Below are 22,482 nucleotides of genomic sequence, written 5' to 3' on the forward strand. Positions count from 1 at the left end.
GTGGCAATAGCCAGGCATATCCATCGGGCACCTTCTTCCCGCCGCCAGGGTCTGTAGTCTCCAGAGGAGCCTCCCCCGATTCCTCTTGCCCTTCTGTTCCCCATGGGAGCTCAGGCAGTGCCCAACGGGGCTGCCTGACAGAGGAAGAGTCCCTCGGACCTTCCTTTCCTAGCCTGGACTGGAGTTCCGGCGAGGCCTCTCCGCTCTGCCAAGTAGGAGAGCTGGCCCCTGATAGCTCTCCCTCCGCCCGTCCCCAGGCTCCTGCAGAGGAAGGTACCTCTTGCCCCGACCACCACTCTGGTGGCAGAGTAAGGTGCCCCTCTTCCTGCCCCTCTACATGAGAGGGCTGTTTCTGCTCCTTTTCAGGGACCCCATCAGAGACCAGAGCAGGCGTGATGTCCCCGAGGCCTGGTGTCCTGTCCTTGCAGCCCCAGGTGTTGTCGGACTCCTCCAGGACGAGAGGCCGCAGCTCACCCCTGCGAGCCTCCTCCTGACAGCGAGACCGCAGTCCCTGGAGTCAGCAGGCCTCACCCAGTGCCTGTTGCAGTAGCCAAGGCTCCCTCAGTGACGGTGGGCGCAGACCCTCCCTGACAGCCGCCCCTGCGGAATGATGCAGCAGTCCACCCCAGGCGCCACCCTCTCCACCCCCGACCCTGACGACGACTAAGGGCCAGTGCCAAGCAGCCCCTCTCCTGGCTCTGACCCTAGCCCAGAAAGCCCTGCCTCCTGCCGGGCTGTAGCGGCTAGGGAGCCACCCAACACACCACCTGCCCACTCCTCCAGGACTAGTGGTGACCTCACGGACCACCCTTCCCCATGCTACTCGCCGAGCGGCCCACCTCCCATACCCGGCCGACATCTCAAGCTCCTGGTGTAGGCCCTTCTGGCCCATGGGCCGTGTCCTCCACTCCACCAGAATCGTGAGTACTAGATCCTATGATTGTACACTTCCCCAGTGCTACTGGACCCATCCCCCAGTGAACCAACCAATGTGACTCCTCCCCTGCATCTGTGGCGCCTCTCCCCAGTGTTGCCCAACCCTCGCCAGTGCTCTATCCCCCTCTCTACCCCCCAGCAGCCATGGTGTTATCCCCCCTCCCTCAGTGCACCATAGTGAATTCTACTACCTGTGATCTCGCGTGCAGAGTGTTCAACACCCACCCACGGGTCGGTTACCCGACAGTGATAACCCTCCCCCAGTGTTGCCCCCACAGGACAACATACGTCAATGTAACTCCCCCCCCAGTGTGCTCTCCCTCCCCTCCCCAGGCCCCCAGTCACCGTCCCCATGCGAATAGACCCACCCTAGACTCACTAATACCCCCCCTTCCCCTGCTCTCAATCAAGTGCAGGACATTATATACTCTCGTCCTATGTAACGCGTACATAGCCTAAGATTAGCTAGGGTATCATCTATGTCACGCGGATCCATTGTACTAGCTAGGAACTCGTGTATGTCACACGGATACCTAGACTTAAGGGCTTGAATATATATCGTCATCCATGTCACACACCTGTCGTATTGGGTATACTGTACTATACTGTCCATGTGTGTCGAATAAGATATACCTGACATGCTTGTGAAATACTGTCTGTGACACTGTGTGGACATAACCCCGCATCAGGAAGGTGTAACTCCGTATACAGGTCAGACTTGCTGAACTAGGAGGAAAGTGATGGTTGTGTTTAAGTCATTGTAAGTTCCTCAGTTTTGCTCATTGAATGGTGTGTTTACTTGTCTTTTGCTAATATATAAGTGTGCCTTTTGACCAGTGGTGTTTGTGTTTTCCTTCCTTGCTAGTACTGACCTGGTCGGAAACAAAGAACCCAGGACCGCACCATGTCTGTACCCGAGAAGTCGGGACTCAGAACACGCTGCATAACAGTTTTAAAGAGAAGAAATAGAATATTTATGTATTTTTACAATAAGATGCATGAAAAAGGACATTCAATTATTGCCCGACGTTTTTTTTTTTTTCCATCTGAAAAATTAAAATATTGGTGACATCTGGCATTTCTCCAGGTGCGCGAACACTCCTATTAGAGAAGCTCTCATGCAGTGCAACATCTACGCTCACCAGCTGGTCTAAGAGTTTTTGCCGCAAGACTCGGACCTTCAACTGATTGCTCTCAAAATTGAATTGCTTCATACATGGCAGCCCATTAACACTTCCCTGAAGGTTGGTCTCCTTAAGATGAAACTGAATTCATCTTCCCTGTGATCTTGACCTTTTCCCTAACCGTGCTCTGTAACTTAGAAAAAAAAAAGGTCAAAATCGGATACTGTTTAGTTAGGCCTTGCTATGTGTCTGATATCCTACTGTACTAATAAAAAAGCATTGAACAACTCCTTGGGTGATCTTCAGCCCTACCACCAAACTGGTACTGAATCAGATCAAGCTGTTTTGATTATTTTGTTCACACTCTGACAAATGCGTCAAACTCTGACCGTGCCATGTGACCTTGTCTGTCATTCTTTAAAAAAAAAATAATATATATATATATATATAATATATATATATATATATATATATATATATATATATATATATATAGTTAAACTCCTTCACTGAGAACCCCAGCATCATGATAGTTTGATTAAAATCGAATGAAAACTGTTGGAATTCTATTCTTCACACACACACACACACACACACACACACACACACACTCACACACACATATACGTACGCATGTGCGCACATACTACCTTGTCCTGGAAAGCAAAACGATAGTTTTTGTTTCGCGAGCAGAGCTTCATCAACCCTCATACTCTGCCGACATGGATCCCTTTGTGCAACTCTTCCCCCTCTGAGTATTTTTCAACAGGAACAATCGACCTGCTGTACCCATGAGTTCCTTGACCTACCCCACCTCGAATTAACACTCTAGAGATCACAGTGTGAGCAGGATCAATCCCAGGAAAGCAGGTCTATCTATGTATCTACAGCTAGGCACCTTAATCCAGTAAGAGGTGGCTACTAACAAAACGCCTCCATGATTCCTTGTCCTTTGCCATTATAGTGACCTCCCCCAAGCTCACACCCCTCTCTCTCATATACCTCTCCACTCCATCACTCTATCTCATTCTCGGTCTCCCCCTCCCTCTCCGCCCCTCCACCTCACTCACATAAACTCTCCTCGTCAGTCTCTCACTCATCTTCTCCATATGGCCAAACCACCTCAATGTATTTCTCTTGATGCTTTCTATCACATCTACACCACAACTCTCCTTCTCTTCCTCACGTGTCAGTCTGTCTGTCCATTAACTCCACATGCTTCTCTGAAATAACTCGTTTCCACTGCACTCAGTCCTGTCTTGTGTCCTTCCAACACCGTTCAAGCTCGGTGTCCATATGTCAGAATTGGTATTACAATACTATCATGCAGCGACTTTTTTATTTCCATGCTCACCTCCCTAATTTTTATCACTTTTTTCAAATATCCAGCAACCTTTCTTCCCTGTTGTACCCTTTCAAGCACTTCACCCTCTAAACTTCCATCTTTATCATCACACTATCCAAGCACTTAAATGCACTCACATTTTCCATTTCCTCATTATCCATCCTCACTGTGCATTCAGCGAATTGATTTCTCTGGAAGGCCACAAGTTTACTCTTTCTTCAATTCATGTTTAACGTTTCTTACACATTCTCCCAAACTCATTTACTACACTTTGCAGTTCCCCTTCGTCTTCGCTTAACAATACAGTATCATCTGCAAACAACAGAGCATGGAGTTTGCAAAAGTCACCCTCTCTCATTAGGGCTGCTCCAACATCCATTGCCCTACCCTGTTCACCATCCATTCGCACTGCAGCCCTAGCACAATCATACTCTTCACGGCATTCAACAGCTTTCCAATTACTCCACATATTCTTAATATTTTCCACATTCCTTGTCTATCTACTCCGTCATATGCTTCTTCCAAATCCAGGAAGGCTGCATACAACTTTTTCCCTTCTCTAGAAACTTTTCCACTAAACACCTTAGGGTGAATATCTAGTCCAAACAATCTCTGCCCCTCATAAACCTCCCTGTTCTTCACCAACTAAAATTTTTTGTTATTCCCCTAACTCTGTCAACCAGTATCCTACCATTTACGTTTCCTATCACACTAAGGAGACACATGTCTCTGTGATTATAACTCACTTCTTTTCCCCCCTTTCCCTTGTACAGGGGAATAATAATACCTGATTTCCAATCCTCTGAGACTCTATCTTCCTCACAAACCAATCTTCACATTGTCTACATCCATTCTACAAATATCCCTCCCCCACGCTTCACTATTTCACCACACACTCCATCAATTCCTGGGGCTTTCCTCATTTTGATTTTCTTCATTGCTTTCACTACTTCCATCCCACTGATCACTTCCTCTTTTCTGGAATCCCTCCTTCTCTCAGCCATTCCCCAGTCACTTATATTCGCATTACTTTCATTCTCTGTGTTCAACAATTCTTTAAAGTGTCCTCTCCATCTGCTCACTTATTCTCTCTTCTTCATTAACAGTCTGCCATTATTAGTTTTCAGTCCCCTATGACCTTTATCACCCTGGGTAACTCTTTACCTCCTTCCAGAACATTTCTTTACATTCCCTACACTTTATACTTAAATTCCTTCCGAATTCCTTCCCAACAGGCCGCATGCCAATATAAATGGAGTTGACGTTGATGTATTATGTGGGTATTATGCACCGATTTAGTTGCTCATTAGGCGGCAATACTCCATGATCCTGCAACTAGATGAGTCAATTTGCCACTTCAAGTCACTGTTTCATGTCATGTCCATGTTTCTCAGTCATAGAGTAAAACAGGGAGCACCATTTTTACACCCTCGAGCATGGGCGCAAAAATGTAAAAGTAAATGAAGTTTAGGAAATATGTAGAGCCCGAAGTGCTGAGATGAACAGAAAAATACCATCCTTTAGCTGGGAAAAAAGAGAACAGTGCAGGATATGAAGGATGATAATAGTGTTACGTCAGCACCCCACAATGCCACAGGCTCCAACAGCAGTAGTTCAGTACAGGAAGGGCGTTGCCCAGTGAGTTGTTCTTCCTATGGTCAGCCTTAAGGTGTACAGCACACAAGATCAGCTGAGGCGAAGATGAACACTGGCTTCTTAAAGTTCACTGTCTGTTTTCCAAATAGTTACACTTAATGCTTTCCAACTTCACCTCACTGTTTTCACAAGCACTGGAGCTATTCAGACTTTACTAACTGCTATTACACTTAATGCTGGACAACGTCACTGTTATTACACTTAATGCTTGACAATACTTCACTGTTTTCACAAGTACCAAAAGTAATCTCTCTGTAATTACACTTAATGCTTGCCAGCAACACTTCACAAACTTCTCTAACAGCACTGCACTACACTCAAATCGAACTGAAAACCGACTGAATTTCACTCAAACTGAACTGAAACCCGATTAAACTTCACTCAAATGAAGTGAAACCCGACTAAACTTGAAACAGTCTCTACCCTATTCTTACATAAGCTTGCATTATTCTCGAAACTTCGAGTATACTCTCGACGGGCAACAATTGCCAATTCAGAGACAACCAAAACATGCCAAAGCTGTTTAACATTACATAACACTTTAAATCATTTACCATACGAACTTAAATTATATAATTTAACATGCAATCAATTAAATAAAACATTATAAAAAGTAAAAGCACAAAAATTAATGTACAAAATATGAAATAACGATGCTCACAAACGGCAAGCAATCTGGCAATTGACTCGTAACGGAACTACCAACCGTAAACATCAGGAAACGTCGAGAAAAATCTCAGCTACCTAACTGGAAAATCTTGCTTCTTAACACTAACCCCTCCCTAGTTCTTTGTCGTCCCAACAAAACTACACATTATATCCTTTACAAATATAAACCTTAATCTTAATGAAACATCTGTCTATACACAAAATAAGCCTTCAACTTGTCAGGTCTTCTTCTATGCCGCTTCTGATGATGTCCTTGCTCCACCGCACAGTCCACTCCTCCAGAAAGTCTTGGTCCTCTTCTTGATTCGTTTCTTCTCTTGGGGAACTGTCACCATCCTCTTCCACTTCAGCTTGTTGGTTCTCCTCAACATCCTCGGCTGCAGGTAAGCACAATTCCTCAGAGACGTCCCAGCTGTACTGTCCTGGCCCATGGTAGGCCTACTGCCACAGACGGTTCACATGTACTACCTTTGGGCGAGATTTCCTGCCTCCCCGAATCTGATATGTTACGTCTGATATGCGGTCCAACACAGTGTATGGCCCTTCCCATGGGCTCTGCAGCTTCGGTGACTGTCCCTTCTTTCGCTGAGGATTGTATAATCAAACTTGGTCACCATTCTTGAAGTTCAGCTAACTTGCCTTGGCACTGTTCTTGCACTTCATCACCTTTCCTGAAAACTTGAGGGCTCCTTGCACTTGATCATGTACCTCAGCCAGTCTTTCCTGAAGGTGCTTTGCATAGTCAGTGGTGTCTGTAGGCAGCTCTTCACCAGGTGGTCTTCCTATTAACAAGTCAGTGGGTAAATGTAACTCGTGGCCCAACATCAATTTTGCAGGAGTGTGACCAGTAGAGTCATGGGATGCAGACCGATATGCCATCAGCAATGCAGGTAAATTCTGGTCCCACTCTGTTTGTCCATCAATGCAGTCCTTGGCCAGTTCTTGTCCCAGGGTCCAGTTGAATTTCTCCACCATCCCATCTGACCATGGCCTTGTGGGGGTCGTCCTGGTCTTCTTGATCCCCAAGAACTTGCAGCACTCACGGAGCACAGTAGACTCGAAGTTTCTACCCTGATCTGAGAGTAGCTCTTGTGGCATCCCAAAATGACAGAACAACTGATCAACCAACACCTAAGCAATGGTCGCAGCCTCTTGATCAGGGATAGCATAGGCTTCTGGCCACTTTGTGAAGTAGTCCATGGCGACACATATAATCGGTTTCCTCTCTCAGTGAGTGGCAAAGGTCCAGCAATGTCCACCACAATTCTTTCCATTGGTGCACCCACTTGGTACAGCTGGAGAAGGGCACAACCACGTTTCTTGGGTCCCTTCTTGGCACAGCACACGTCACAGGCCCAACACTACTCTTCAGCATCCTGCCACATGCCAATCCATTAGAACCTCTGTCGCAGCTGGCTTGAGTTTTCTTCACTCCCAGGTGCCCACTAGTTATCTGGTTATGGGACTCATCCAAGATCTCGGACCTCATCTTCTTTGGAACCAGCAGTTGCCAATACTTGTTGAGGCAATCAGCTGTCTCCCACTGACGCTCCAGTAGTCCATTGTTCAAACGAAGAAGGTCCCACTGACTCCAGTAGCTCTTGGTGGGAGGGCTTAACCTGGAAACTTCTTCCCAAGACGGTCGCACTGTACTTCGCTGCAGCCACTCTAGCACTGGTTGTAAATCTGCATCCTCTTCAGGTCTTCATCTGACGCTGGCCCTGTCACAACAGTACGGCGACATTTCTTCCTATGATTCCCATTCTTACTACACTCCTTGCCGTTTGTTCTTCTGTATTCTCGCACACTATTTATCAAAGTTCTGCATTTCTTCAGTGGTGGGTCTTCTGCAGCATTCTTCTTATCATCCCAACCATTCTGATTCGCAAGTAACTCAAACTGTGCATGGTAAGCTACTCAAGATACTCTGCCATCAAATTCCTGAGGTTTCTTTTTAACTGGACCCCCATTATAGCCATGCACTTCACTGTTTTGAGGCCTAAAAATTGGGGCATCATAATTAAGGCCAGGACTTAAATCTCTTACATTCTGATTATTCAACTCTGTAATGCTACCTTTAGATGCTTGGGATCCGTCAAGATTTGCCATACGCTGTTCATTTCTTTCATATGCTCCCTGTACACTAACCTGAGGCACAGCAGTGCAATAATTCTCTGCAGCCTCCATTTTCTCAATAATTATCTGAACTTGGTCGACTACATGCTTTAGCTGGCTATCTACATGCTATCTGCATTCTATCACAATTCCCTCACTAATCTTTAGCTGGTTCCCTACATGCTGTCTGCACTCTGTCACTCTTCCTTCGCTAATCTTCAGCTGGTGGTCCACATGCTGTTTGCACTCCGTCACTATTTCCTCGCTAATTGTCTTCAACTGGTCATCTACATGCTGTTTACACTCCATTACATTATTTCTTACCTTATACTTCTGCTGCTCTAATTTAACATCTACTCCCTCCTTGAGCTGTTGCTGTTCTTCCCTCATTTCCCCCATGAATGCATCCAGCTGTCCTTGGACCCTCAGTTGTACTTCCCTCTGTTGCTCCTGTAATGTCTCTTGAAGTTGTTCATATCGTTCTTTTTGTTCTTCACGTTGTGCCTCTAGTTGTTCACTCTGTGCTTGCAGTTGGACACTTTGTGCTTTTAACTGTTCTTTGAGTTCGTTCCTGAGCTCTTTCTGTTCTTCACATTGGGCCTGTAATTGTGCTTGGAGTTTTTCCTGTCCTTCACTCTGTGCCTGTAATTGTGCTTGGAGTTTTTTCTGTCCTTCGCTCTGTGTCTGTAGTAGCTTCATAATTGCACCCAGCGATGCCTCTTCCTGCTTAGCTTGGCCTCTTGTCTGGACACCTTCTGCTTCCATGTCGAAAGTTTGATTCACTGCAACACTTAATAATCCCACTCCTGACACCTGTGTTACATCCGCACCCTACACTGCCACAGACTCCGACAGCAGTAGTTCAGTAAAGGAAGGACGTTGCCCAGTGAGTTGTTCTTCCTATGGTCAACTTCAAGGTGTACAGCACACAAGATCAGCTGAGGTGAAGATAAACACTGGCTTCTTAAAGTTCACTGTCTGTTTTCCAAATAGTTTCACTTAATGCTTTCCAACTTCACCTCACTGTTCTCACAAGCACTGGAGCTATTCAGACTTTACTAACTGCTATTACACTTAATGCTTGACAGCTTCTTCACTGTTATTACACTTAATGCTTGACAATACTTCACTGTTTTCACAAGTACCAAAAGTAATCTCTACTAACTGTAATTACACTTAATGCCTGCCAGCAACACTTCACAAACTTCTCTAACAGCACTGCACTACCCTCAAACTGAACTGAAAACCGACTGAACTTCACTTAAACTGAACTGAAACCCGACTAAACTTCACTCTAATTGAACTGAAACCCGACTAAACTTGAAATAGTCTCTACCCCATTCTTACATAAGCTTGCATTATTCTCGAAACTTCGAGTATATTCTCGACGGGCAACAATGGCCAATTCAGAGACAACCAAAATATGCCAAAGCTGTCTTACATTACATAACACTCTAAATCATTTACCATACTAACTTAAATTACATAATTTAACGAGCAATCACTTAAATAAAACATTATGGAGAGAAAGAGCACAAAAATTAATGTATGACTTACGGAATAACTACGATCACAAACAGCAAGCAATCTGGCAACTGACTCGTACCGGAACTAGCTACCATAATCATCAGGAAACGTTGAGATAAATCTTGGCTACCTGACTGGCAAATCTTTTTTCTTAACAATTGTGAAAGTAATGGTGAATGGATGAGAAATGAAAAAAAATACAGAGACGGAGATTGTTGGAAATATATAACCCGTCACATCCCGACTGATTTTGCACTTCCGATCTCCCCCAATCCCGAGCTATTTTTTATTTTATTTTTATTTTTTGGCTAAAACCTCTGCTTTTGGTGAGAAACATCGAAAATTCATAGAGAAAATGCTCACCTGAGGTCAAAAATACTCGATACAGGTAGAAGTACCTCCTTACCTTTCTGGGTTTTCTATCAGGCTGGCTCCAAAGAAAACGAGTTCTATGGGAGGGTAACTATTCCACACCACTCATAAACGGTATTTATTTATTAATTTGGTACGAATTTATATGCAGTACGAGAGTATATTGGTTTTCAAGCAGTAATATAGGCATTATAAGCATTGTTTCACTCACTAACTCATCAACATACCTGACCTTTTTTGGCGACATTACCTGATCATCATTTCTGACTGTTTCTTCCTCTAATGCTATGTAAACTTTGTCCTCCACATTGTCATCGTTTGGGAAATCACTCTGGTCCTGAATCTTTATTGGCCAGGTCACTGGTAACAGGTGAATTGCCAAGACAATGGCGTGCAGGGGGGGGGGGAGGTTATGCAGTGTAAGGCATTATCCCTGCCTGGCATCTAGTCGAGGAATAGAGGAAGGTGTCCCGTTTATACGTACCAAAAATGACGCACGAAAATTGAAAATTGTGCAAATTATGAACCTTGCAATTGTGCAACGTACCAGTACGTCGTCGGGACTAGCTGTGACAAAACGTTGCGACGTACCCATACGTCGACAGGACGGGGCGGGTTAAATGAAAGTGCCGAAAGAGGAGAAAAGCCTCAGATGTGAGGAAGGGAGGATAATACTGACATGGCAACAAGGAATGTACAAAAGGTAATGTAAGTGGAAAACGAAAAGATAGGAAATGAGGAGGGAAGACCGGACATGAGTTGTTGCTGCACTACCCCATTCTGTCTGATTGAGCAGGCCCATCAACCATAGGCAAGCAACCTCCCCTGCTGAGCCATCCCATGCAGGGAACCAATGTTGACAAGTGGCTGATAGCGCCTCGCTACACTGAGGCGCGCGGATTAATGTGTAGGCTTGGCTCCTGGGTGGATGCCACATTTGCGTCTCCACCCAGTTAACACAGATCCATTTACTTGGTTATATGGCTACCACCCAGCATTGTAAATAGTTTCCTGGGTTACAAGAAAACATTTGACTTACCACTCAGTGTACAGCCACCTTAAGTGGAAAAAATAGTAAATAGTGACAGAAATTATGAGAGAAATAGAAAGAGATGGGGACAGACATAGGAAAAAGAATGGCAGACATGAAGGAAGAAGTGTGCAGCATTACGGTATATCAAGTGAGTGGATTATGGGCGCCCTCACCTACGGAGATGAGTATTTACTCATCTTCGTAGGTATGCCAGTATGCCAGAAGGATAGGGAAGAATGAATGTAAGGAGATGAAGGATGAAACAAGCAGGATAGATAAATGGAGTGATGGTTGATGAGCAAATGGAAAAGAGGAAGGAAGGACAAAAAAATGATAGGAAAATCATTGACCAAGGGGAGAAAAATATGAAGAGCAAGGGAAAAATGCGAAAATTCTCTCTCTCTCTCTATCTGAACTTACCTCTGTCCTAGCTAAATTATTCAGACTATGCATACGTACTTCTTTATTCCCAAATTCATGGAAAGAAGCCAATATCCACCCAGTTCCGAAGAAAGGAAGATCGTCTGACCCCTCCAATTACAGACTAATAGCTGTCACATCTTCTCTTGGTAAGGTATTTGAAACTTTAATTAATAAGCATATTGTTAAACATCTTGAATCCAACAACTTAATTAGTGATAGACAATACGGTTTTCGCCACGAAAGATCCACCATTGACATACTCAATCTCTTTACTCATACCATCCATCAATCAATTGATCTTTTTGGAGAAACTCATGCAGTAGCTCTTGATATCTCTAAAGCTTTCGACAGAGTATGGCACCGTTCCCTGCTGTCCAAACTCCCTTGCTATGGACTAACGTCTTTTGTTCCTTTGATTTCTTCTTATCTTAGTGACAGGAAAATAAGAGTAAAAGTAGATGATGTATACTCCAATTTCCACTCAACGCCGGTGTGCTGCAGGGATCAGTTCTGGCGCCAACCCTATTTCTGGTTCATATTAATGGTCTCTTATCTGTCACTCACAATCCCATTCACTCATATGCAGATGACTCAACACTACATAGTTCATTCACACTCAGACATCCATTTACAAAGTCCAATATCTCTACCTCTCAACTCAGTACAGCCATCTCCATAAATCAAGATCTATCTACAATCAGTGAATGGGGACAAAACAACCTTGTCTCTTTTAATGCTAGTAAAACTAAATATATACAGTTTACTAATAGACAGATATTGCCAGATTCGTACATTACCTTCAGTGCTACTAATATTCCCATCTCCAAAAGTATTGAAATTCTTGGTGTCTCACTTAACAGTGCCATCAGCTGGACCTCTCATGTCAGATCACTTGCTAAAACCGCCTCAAAGAAACTTGGATTATTGTACAGAGTCCGTAACTTCTTCGACGATGAGCAGTTAGCTATAATTTATAAGAGTCATGAGCGCTCTCAGCTTGAATATTGCTCACCCTTGTGGAATGGTTGTGGAGAGGTTGCATTAAGACAACTAGACAAAATTCAGAATAAAGCTGTTAGAATCATTAACAACCCTGCCATTACATATAAACTACCTCCCCTGCAAGTAGGAAGGAATGTTGCCTCCTTTGCATTATTTTACAGATATTTTTTTGGCAAATGCTCAGACGAAGTTGCGTCGATGGTGCCACCTCTCCATGCCTTCCCTCGTGCTACACGGGCATCTGGCAGTGCTCATGACTGGAATGTCACTCAACCATATTGCAGAACTTCTGCCTATCAGAATTCTTTCATTCCTCGAACTGCATCTCTCTGGAACTCGCTTCCCCAGAGTTGTTTTCCTCCAAATTTCAACCCACAACTGTTCAAGTCTAACAGTAACAGATATTTTATGAAGAGAGGACACCAGTAATCTGGTGTATGGATTTTTTTTTTTACCCATTTGTTTTTCCTTCCTCCGTTCTGTTATTTATAAAAAAAAAAAAAAAAAATCAATCTCGGATGGAAGATAATGTAGATTGAAAATTCCTGTTAACTAATCACACTCCATTGCATTATCTTTGGTAGTAAACGTTCTGTGTTTCATAACAAATAATTTCCCACAAATTACACATTATAAAATTATTGTTAACAATTACTTTTCATGGAATGTTATAATTTATGTATTATGGAATTACGTTGCAAGATAATGTGGAAAAGAGATAACGGCTTATTCAGTATAGTGAATCTGAACAGTATAAATTCGTTATTATTATGCTTACTGTATTTTATCATCTGTCTCTTGTTTTCCTTGGTCTTCTTATCTAATCCTTCTGAGAAACAGGGTCACAGAGGGATGTAAGGGATTAAGACGACTGGCTGGAAGGTGAAGTGCAGGACGTATTGGTGGTCCAGGCGTAGAAGGGAATGTTTGAGGTGGTGCAGGCATAGAAGGGAATGTTTGAGGTGGAGGAGGTAGATTGAATGGAAGAGTTTTGTGATGCAGGGTAGGGCTCCTGTATCAATGTGGCATGAGACAGGTCATTATTTGTAAATATGATGCCACATTCTGTCGTGTAGTGCTACAGAAAGACTCGAGGTATTATGTAGGGATGATTGCTGTAATGATATAAGTTGGAAAGACAGAAGACGAATACAAACATTCTCGCATTCTAGTGCTATGCAGCTAATTAGTAATTAATTAATCGGTGTAATATCGCCCGGACATTGCTTCGAAGATAACACCGAACATTTTGGAAATGTATTCATATTTTGATGATAATATTTTATCACAGTCAGTAATAGAGTAGATGCAGGAAGAGGTGAGAGGAAGAGAGCGTATAAGACCAAATTAAGAGTGGTGGACGAAGGCAGGAAGACAAAGACAACCACCCCTGTCTCTTGTTTACTCTATTCCTTTCACCTTCATCATGATAAAGAAGCATTCCAATATGTAGGATTTGGCTCATGTATTCTACGAGCCTGTAAGTATTAGCGTGGAACGATTAAACGGTTAGCAAGGAAAGTCTATGTATCATGAACCTCTCTCTGCATCTGTCACTGTGAGTGAAAGAGGGGGCAGTGCTGTGCATGTAGCTTCCCTCTGACTCGGCACTTCCTCATAATATGATGTACATATCACTTTGTCTGCAGGATAGGCATGACCTTGGATAGGAAGGTTTGGAGACAGTTCTCTCCACTGCACTTGTTTTAGCTTCTTAATTTATATTGATTGTCTCAACTCTCCCGTTCCCTGCCGGCTCATCATCCTAAGTAGTGTCTACATCCTCTGCCTTCCTCTGTCTCTCTCACTACTGTCGTTTACAGTCTGGGAAGGCGGCTTTTTCGCTACACCTCATATGCGTCTGTTTAGTGATGTAATGATGGGAAGTGTGCCGGGCGATCATTTAGTGTAACATAAAGCAGATGTACAGTTTCTTCCCGTGCATTCAAAGAAAACATGGAAACTGCATATCCAATCCTGCGGTATGCATGCTATTTGATACACTTCCAAAATACTACTATTACTAGTAGTAGTAGTAGTAGTAGCAGTAGCAGTAGTAGTAGTAAAGAAGAAGAAAACAGGCCGAGTTTTCCTCCAAACGTAACTAAGATCAATAATTAGTACTCAGGAAATGCAACACCTGCGCCATACAGATGGTTAAAATGCTAAATAATCTTCATCTTCGAACAACTGTCCTGCAATTCGAATGGCTTTATTGCTGCTAGATCCTCTACCATTTTACTAAGCCTTGTCAAAAACGGATCATAACTGTCAAGAGACCATGATTTTACAACCATCCGTCTCAAAATCAAATCTCTTCATTCTTAATTAACCAGCAGTCTTTCCACCACCTAGTCCAAACATTTGATCTTACCCCGTGATCTTGTTCGATGGACTGCTCTTAAAAATGAATCCCTTCACCTTAACATACTCTAAAATCTTAATAATTCGGTTTAACTCGCATCAAAGCTCCTTCTGTTCATTGACCTTGCCATGTGATCTTGACCTTTGATATTATTCTCAATAACAACACCCTCAATCCTTCCATCACGTATGGTCAGATTAACCCTAGAAGGGTATCTTGGGAAATGTGTAACAGTAAGAGTATCATTGGGTCTGTCAGACCCGGTAAGAAAAATACTCATGAAAATGAAAGTATGCTCAATTTCTATCATCTATTGCCAGACACCTCAATTCCTTATACGGGGTGCCACAAACAAATCGCCTCCACGTCACCCTGTCCCCAGCCGTTTCACTTCCATGCTCCCAATTTGCATCCCCCTCTCTCATATACCTCTCCACTCCATCCCTCCATCTCATCTTTGGCCTTCCCCTCCCCCTCTACCTCACTCACATACACTCTCCTCATCAGTCTCTCACTCTCCATCTTTTCCACATGGCCAAACCACCTCAATGTGTTTCTCCAAATGCTTCCTATCACATCCACACCACAAATCCTCATTTGTCAGTCTGTCTCTCCATGTGACTCCACAGGCTCCTCTCAAATAACTCATTTCCACTGCTCTCACTCTTGACTTGTGTCCCTCCAACAACGTCCAAGCTTCACTTCCATGTATCAGAGTTGATATCACAATACTGTCATGTAATAACTTTTTTACTTCCATGCTCACTTCCCTGTTTCTTATCACTGCCTTCAAGGAACCAGCAACCTTTCTTCCTTGTTGTACCCTTTCAAGCACTTCACCCTCCAAAGTTCCATCTTTACTAATCACACTACCCAAGTACTTAAACGTACCCAAATTTTCCATTTCCTTATCATCCACCCTCACTGTACATTCACTGACTTCACCTCTCTCGAAGACCATAACTTTACCCTTCCCTACATTCACCTTTAGATTCCGTTTCAGTTTGACAAGAAATGCTACACAATAACTTTCACCCATATAATACCTGATTAATAAGCAAAACTGGAAGAATTCAAGGTTTAACTATTACCGGCAAACTTTTGGGGAAAAAAATGCAACATTTTTTATGACAAGAAGACATTCTTACTTTGAAAATTCTGCAAAGATAACTAATAATCAAAACTTCTCAATATTAATAGGACTTCTCCGGACCACCCGCTGCCTTGTGCCTGATGTTCAACTCGCCATCACGACCATAACCTAGCGCGACTATAGGTACAACACCCATACCTCGCAGGGTATCGTCGGGTCTGACAGACCCCCCCCCCCGCAGGAGCTGATGTAATTGAAGTATAGATTAGTGCACATAGGACCAATCATGACTGAATCAGGAAGCCAGAGGGAGAGTCAACGTGGTATCCCTATTTTAACCCCTAAAACGCGGATCGTCGCATTTGCGACGGTCGGCCCAAAGGGCAGAACGGCGGGTCGTCGCGTTTGCGATTTGAGTTAATTTTGAATAACCGCGGGCAAGCAGGCTCAAGCTGGTATTGTCTATCAGTCCCGCCACCCGTGAGCTACTTTTAGCACACTTGACCTTTGTACTACTGACCTCGGTTGTTGCCAAGTCTCATTTTTTTACCCACGGATGCACCGATGCGCAGCCCTCCCTCGTCGTGCGATATGGCAACGCGCGGACGGCTGATACGTGTCAATCTGCGCCGTCATCTCGCAAGCACTTTTTGCTATTGGGAAACGCTTGTTTCCCCAGTTGTCACACTGTCATTTTTTCGCACGGTTTGCCCCAGAATAGCGTCAGTCCACGCAAATCTGCCACGGTGACACCATGTCAAGCTCGAGCTCTTCTAGTTCCGTGCCTTCTAGCCCTCCGAAAAAGGGTTTTGTTACCTCAACCCCCTTCAAAACTTTATCAGTGACTACCAAGGGGCTAAGTGACTCGGCAATAGCCTCAGAACTGTTGAAAGCCTCTATGGACTATGGCAGTGACGTGGGTGTTTGGTCTAGCCTGGCTGAATCCGAGACACAATCGAGTGCTGATTCAGGCCCTGAAGTGATTATTTCTGTGCTGGAGGAGACTGTGACTGTGCCCAGCACCTCAACAGGGAAGGCCCCGGTGAAAAGGGGCCTCGAATATGGAAAGGGGGAAAAAAGGAAGAGGAGCGGAGACCCCAGTGCACCGCCATTGTCCCCTACGCCACGTCACGCCACCGCAAGCCCGCCACGTACTCCCAGCCCTGTTCTCTCATCCTCCTCGTCTGCTGTCCTGTCTCCTGAGTCGTCGGAGTCTCCTTCACCACCGAGAAAGGGAAGTAAACGAGCAATTTTACGTATGAGAGGTTATCGTAGGCCTAGTGTTCGTGTAAGTAAAGTTAAGTCCCCTAGGCTAACTCCCACTAGGCAACTCAGGAGTCACGCCACCGCGGGTGACCTTGACCCAAGTGATAATGTCCCTCCCACCACCACCACCACCACCACCACAACACCAACAGGGCCTGGGATAGCCTCTCCCTTACCTACTATTGCCCAGCCTGCCTCACCCACTCCCACACGACCTGCCTCACCCCCCGCCGCCCCAAGCACCTCCCAGCCTAGGCAGGGAACTTTAGATGCTTTCGTGTGGTCAGAGGAATCAGATTTTGTGCCTGAAGATCTGCCCTTTGATGACAGTGAGTGTGGACTTCAGGCTGACTTCCCTGTGGACGACGATGGTGAATGCGTTGACTACCTGTTGGCCTTCCTTGACGACGAGGTTATGGAGCACATCTGTACCGAGACAAACAGGTACGAGGGGCAATGTGCGCCAGTTCGCGAAGGAGAAGGTGAGGCTGCGACGCCATCCACGTCGCGGATGGCATCATGGGTGCCTCTGACGATCCGCGAGCTTTTTGTATTTATTGGATTGATGTTGCTAATGCCGCACAACTGGAAGCATAAGTTGGAAGAGTACTGGGGTTCCGACGAGCTGTGCCCAACACCCATATTCAATAAATACATGAGCCGCAATCGTTTTAGGCAGCTGATGACTTATCTTCACTTCGCGAATAATGATGAGCCTTCCCAAACTGACCCATTAGAGAAAGTGAGGGGAATCCTGAGCATGATCAAAGGTAAGTTTACGAGGTTCTTGCGCCCGTTCAAGAAAGTCGTGATTGACGAGTCTTTGGTATTGTTCAGGGGCCGTCTTCGGTTCGTCCAGTACATTCCAAGCAAACGCCACCGCTTTGGAATCAAGTTTTTCGTGCTGTGCGACTGCAAGACGGGGTTCATCCTTGACTTCGTCATCTACACCGCCAGCAATGTCGATTTGGATAAGACTGACCCCCTTGGATTCTCTGGTTCTGTGGTGAAAGTGCTTTTGGAAAAGTACTTTGGCGAGAATCATGTCCTGTATACGGACAATTACTATACAGCTCCAAAACTCGCCAAGTACCTTTCTGAACACGGCGTCGGCTCCTGTGGCACTGTCAGAAGTAAAAGGGCACATTACCCTGCCTTCCCCGAGGCTGAAAAGTCAAAGCGGGGAGACGTGCACCTGAAGAAATCTGACAAGATGCTTGCGATCAGGTGGCACGATAAGAGAGTCGTGAACATGCTCACCACAGTACACAAGGGTGAAATGCTGGCAACAGGGAAGGTCGACAGAAGGACTGGCGAGCCTGTGATGAAGCCTGATGCTGTCATTGACTATAACGTCAATATGCGGCTGGTGGACAAGTCGGATATGATGATTGGAGAGATTGACTGTCTGAGGAAAAATCGTCGTTGGTACAGGAAGGTGTTCTTGCACTTGATTGACATGTGCATGTTGAATGCCTTCATCCTGTATAAAATCAAGAACAGGAAGCCAGCCAACTACTCTCTCAGACGATTCTCCAAGACTTGTGTCTACCAGCTGCTTCAGCGTTACGGCCAGGTGCTTTCTACAGGTCCCAAACGCCACCCTCACACACCTCCAGACCGCCTACAGTGTATGGTCTACCTTCAGCGACACCGCCTGGAGCCACTGCCAGCCACTGCAAAGAAGGGGAAAGCACTGAGGAGGTGTCATGTGTGCAGCCACACTACCAGGCAGGAAAGAACTTTTAGGCGCACCTCCTTGCAGTGCAAAGAGTGCAAAGTTCCCCTCTGTGCTTACCCGTGTTTTTTTGACTACCACAGCCTAAGTAGATTTTGAAAATAAGGGTAAAAATATTGGGAAAAATACTGAGAGTGACAGCGATAATATTGTTTAGTTTTCTTTTACGTGCTGACAGTGACAGCCTGATGAGTGTAAATTTGTGTATGTACTTGTAAAAGCACTGACAGTTACAGTGTTTTTTGTTGTAAATAATTGTACATAGTAATAATATAAGTATTGCGAGTGACAGTCACTCCAGTGTAAAAAGATGAAAGCATATTTTCCTATTCTATGTTCTGAAAGTGAAAGTTTTTTGTGTATAAAATATTATTTTTATAACACTGGACAGTGACACTGATGAATAAGGCAAAAAAAAAACAGATACAGTGAAAGTGAGCGATAGAAATGAAGTGCGAGTGGCCGACAGGAGCGAGAATAAAGTGCCTGCCGTAAGGCTGAATAAACTCGCGCCGCGATGGTCTTCCTCAATCCCAATCCACAATATTGGCAGTGACATTGATTTTTATGGCCGTAATAGTGACAGGCAAACGTTTGCGAAGTCCTATGATGGAAAAAAAAGGAGTATACGTGTTTTTTGCCGAGAAAAGGCAAATGTGACAATATTGACGGGAAGATCGCCACCGCGCTGCATGTCGGATGTGCGCTCCGTCCATTTTAGCCTTATTTTCAGTTCTTATTTACAAATACGGATTCCAAACAACCTGTACGTTGTTGTATAAAGTGTACTGTGACAGATTGAGGCTGTGGTAGAAAGAAAACCGGGTTTCTGGAGGTGTGAGAGTGAAGACTTTGTTACCCAACTTTGCAAGTCTTCACAAGTCCTTTGGTAGTCAACGAAGGCTCAACATGTGGCTCAGGAGATAGCTGAATGTAATATATGCCATAAAAATTTTAATGCTCTAGGGTTAATCTATGATTTTTGGCAAATATTTTTCCACAGGTACTCAGACCCCGCTACAACCCCGCCACAGCGTGGGGATCGTGCGTACACAGCCGCGTTTTAGGGGTTAATAGGTGAAACTAGCATAAGACACTAGGTGGGTGGGTCTCTCAGATCCATGGATACTCTACGGCTAAGAGCAATGCTTTTCAGGTTTTTTATTCATCTATGGTAACATGTGGGTCTGGATTTGCTTGTCTTGTGACCTTGGCCTTTCACTGAGTCTTCTAAAAATCGGATTCTTTCGTCCTTGCCTTACATTCAGCCCTTCTGGCATGTTTGGCCCTTTTCATCTGACCTTTCCCAGGGACGTTGAACTTCAGCTGAGTGATATCGGGATGGAATCCTTCTTCACTGCTTTACAATTAATCCTTCCATAGCGTTTAATCTATATCGGATCAAAATTATAGTTAACTTTGTCCTCTCACCTTGATTTTTTTCACTGATTGTTTTCCTTACCAAATCCCTTTGTTCTTGCCTTATTCTAATCCATTCCGCCAAGTGTGGTACAACCATGTGACTTTCACATTTGACCTTTCCATTTTGACCTTTGATTAATTGTTCTCGGATTGGAATCCCTTCACCACTGCCTTAAGCCACCCCGTCCCGTCGACATATGGGTACGTTGCAACATTTTGCATTTGCCAGTCCCGGCGACGTACTGGTACGTCGTGCAATTGCAAGGTCCTTAATTTGCACAATTTTCAATTTTCGCGTGATTTTTCGTACATATACACGGGACACCTTCCTCTATTCCTCTACAAGATGCCAAGCAGGAACAATGCCTTACATCGCATAACCTCCCCCCTCGCGCCATTGTCTTGGCAATTCACCTGCTACCAGTGACCTGGCCAGTAAAGATATTCAGGGCCAGAGTGATTCCCCAATCGATGACAATGTGGAGGACAAAGTTTACATAGCATTAGAAGAAGAAACAGTCAGAAATAATGATCAGGTAATGTGGCAAAAGAAGGTCAGGTATGGTGATTAGTTAGTGAGTGAAACAATGCTTATAATGCCTATATTACTGCTTGAAAACCAATATACTCTTGTTCCAACCCCTACTAGAATTACACCTCCAGTTGTTAGTGACAACGCTCATCCAGTGACTCAAGTACCCCTACGCCAGGTATCCTTTAAACCTAGATCTACGATGTGGTCTTGTGGGTGGTGTTTGAATGGCAGTAAACACGACCGGGTGAGTTATCCAAGGAAACCAGAGCGAGGAAATGTACCAAGTAAATAAATAAATACCGTTTATGAGTTGTGTGAAATAGTTACCCTCCCATAGAACTCGTTTTCTTTGGTGCCAGCCTGTTAGAAAACCCAGTCAGGTAAGGAGGTACTCCTACCTGGATCGAGTATTTTAAACCTCAGGTGAGCGATTTCTCTATGAATTTTCGATGTTTCTCACCCCCCCAAAAAAAAAAAATTCAAAAATACCTCGGGATTGGGGGATGTTGGAGGTGCGGAAAACCTCGGGACATGACGGGTTAACCAGTGGCCCTGCACAAAGTTTAGTCTACATTGGATAAAATTTGTTTAAGTTTAATTTGACTTGTGACCTTGACCACTGACGTAGTGCTCTAAAAAAAAAAAAAAAAAAAAAAAAAGACAACCCTTCATTTGATCCTGAACCCTTCTACCAAAGTTGGTCAAATTTGGATTAGAACTATTTGAGTTATTTTACTCAGAAACAAGCAGACAGAAAGATGCATGTGCACGACGACCAAAGCATATCAACCGCCTCGCTATTGCGAACGCTACCAAAATAAGGAAAGACTGGTATGACTAAAATGATGTTGATCATAGCCAAGCAGCATGTAACTTTGAACAGTCCCTTCTGGTAGTTAGGATCCCCAGTGCTCACAATCTCCCTAGATTCTGAGGTGCGTGTACGGATGTACAACTCACTTCTCGTGGCCTACCTCTCACCCCCACCACGTAAACCCCGTTCTAAGCCTTTCAGGTGACTGAGGCCAATAAGATAATACAACTTAGAAATTAGCTCGATATGTTATTAACAGTTTAGTATGGATGGTATTATCAAAGCCATAATTGTGACGGTTGTGACGATGAGTGTAATACTTCCGTAATCGAGGTTGGGGGGGGTTAAGAGGAAGGATATAACCTCTCTGCGACAACTTTTAGTGGAGGTACGACGCAAATGCCTGTTGTTACTGGCGGTGCACTGAAGTCATCAGGATGAAGCTTGGGTGGGGATTCTGGTAAATGTATAACATCAATTCAAGGTAATAATGTCATTTTTCATGGGAATCGGTTTTCCTCACCACCTATGCGTCTGTGTGGGTTACATACAGGTGATCATGTGCATTTAGGAGAGAAGTGTCGATAATATGAGTAACGATGCTAGTTTAGAGGTAAGCCTAGAGGTAAAGAGGTCGTTGAATGACAGTACTGTGACTCTCACATCAATGCAGGGAAGTGAACTGTGGATTTGCTGGAAGTATGGAAGTCAAGAGTAAGAAGGGTGGAAATAGGTTACCTGAAGGAAGAACGTGCAATTACGTGAAAAAACAGAAAGGGAAGTGAGGTGGTTTAAGAAAGTTGTGGTACTGATATGGATGAACCAGGAAGAGTGAGTAGGCACATACTGATCGTTGTAAGTAAACAGAGTGAGAAACTGTCAACTATTGTGTATGTGAGAAAGATGGAAAAAGAAGAGGAGTAGGAGACTGTGGATGAATGGGAGGGACGATATGAAGAGGCACATGAATGAAACGCGTCAGTTATGGAGGACATGGCGATCTAGAGGCAATTTCTTTGTGGTCATCCCTCTGGGATTACCCTACTT

At 44.3% G+C, this 22,482-nt stretch overlaps 1 protein-coding gene across 1 annotated transcript in view; it reads right to left on the reverse strand.

The window, feature by feature from the left end:
* LOC145393985 (uncharacterized) overlaps positions 1-22,482 on the reverse strand; it is a 113,832-nt gene that overhangs the window by 48,828 nt on the left and 42,522 nt on the right. The window contains exon 6 of the mRNA XM_080267958.1: positions 7,695-7,712. Coding sequence (XP_080124084.1) covers positions 7,695-7,712 — 18 coding nt within the window. The remainder of the gene's footprint in view (positions 1-7,694; positions 7,713-22,482) is intronic.

The sequence above is a fragment of the Coenobita brevimanus genome, chromosome 3, assembly GCF_032717465.1.
Source record: "Coenobita brevimanus isolate Jiangsu-jjx chromosome 3, ASM3271746v2, whole genome shotgun sequence".
In the NCBI taxonomy this organism is placed as follows: Eukaryota; Metazoa; Arthropoda; class Malacostraca; order Decapoda; family Coenobitidae; genus Coenobita; species Coenobita brevimanus.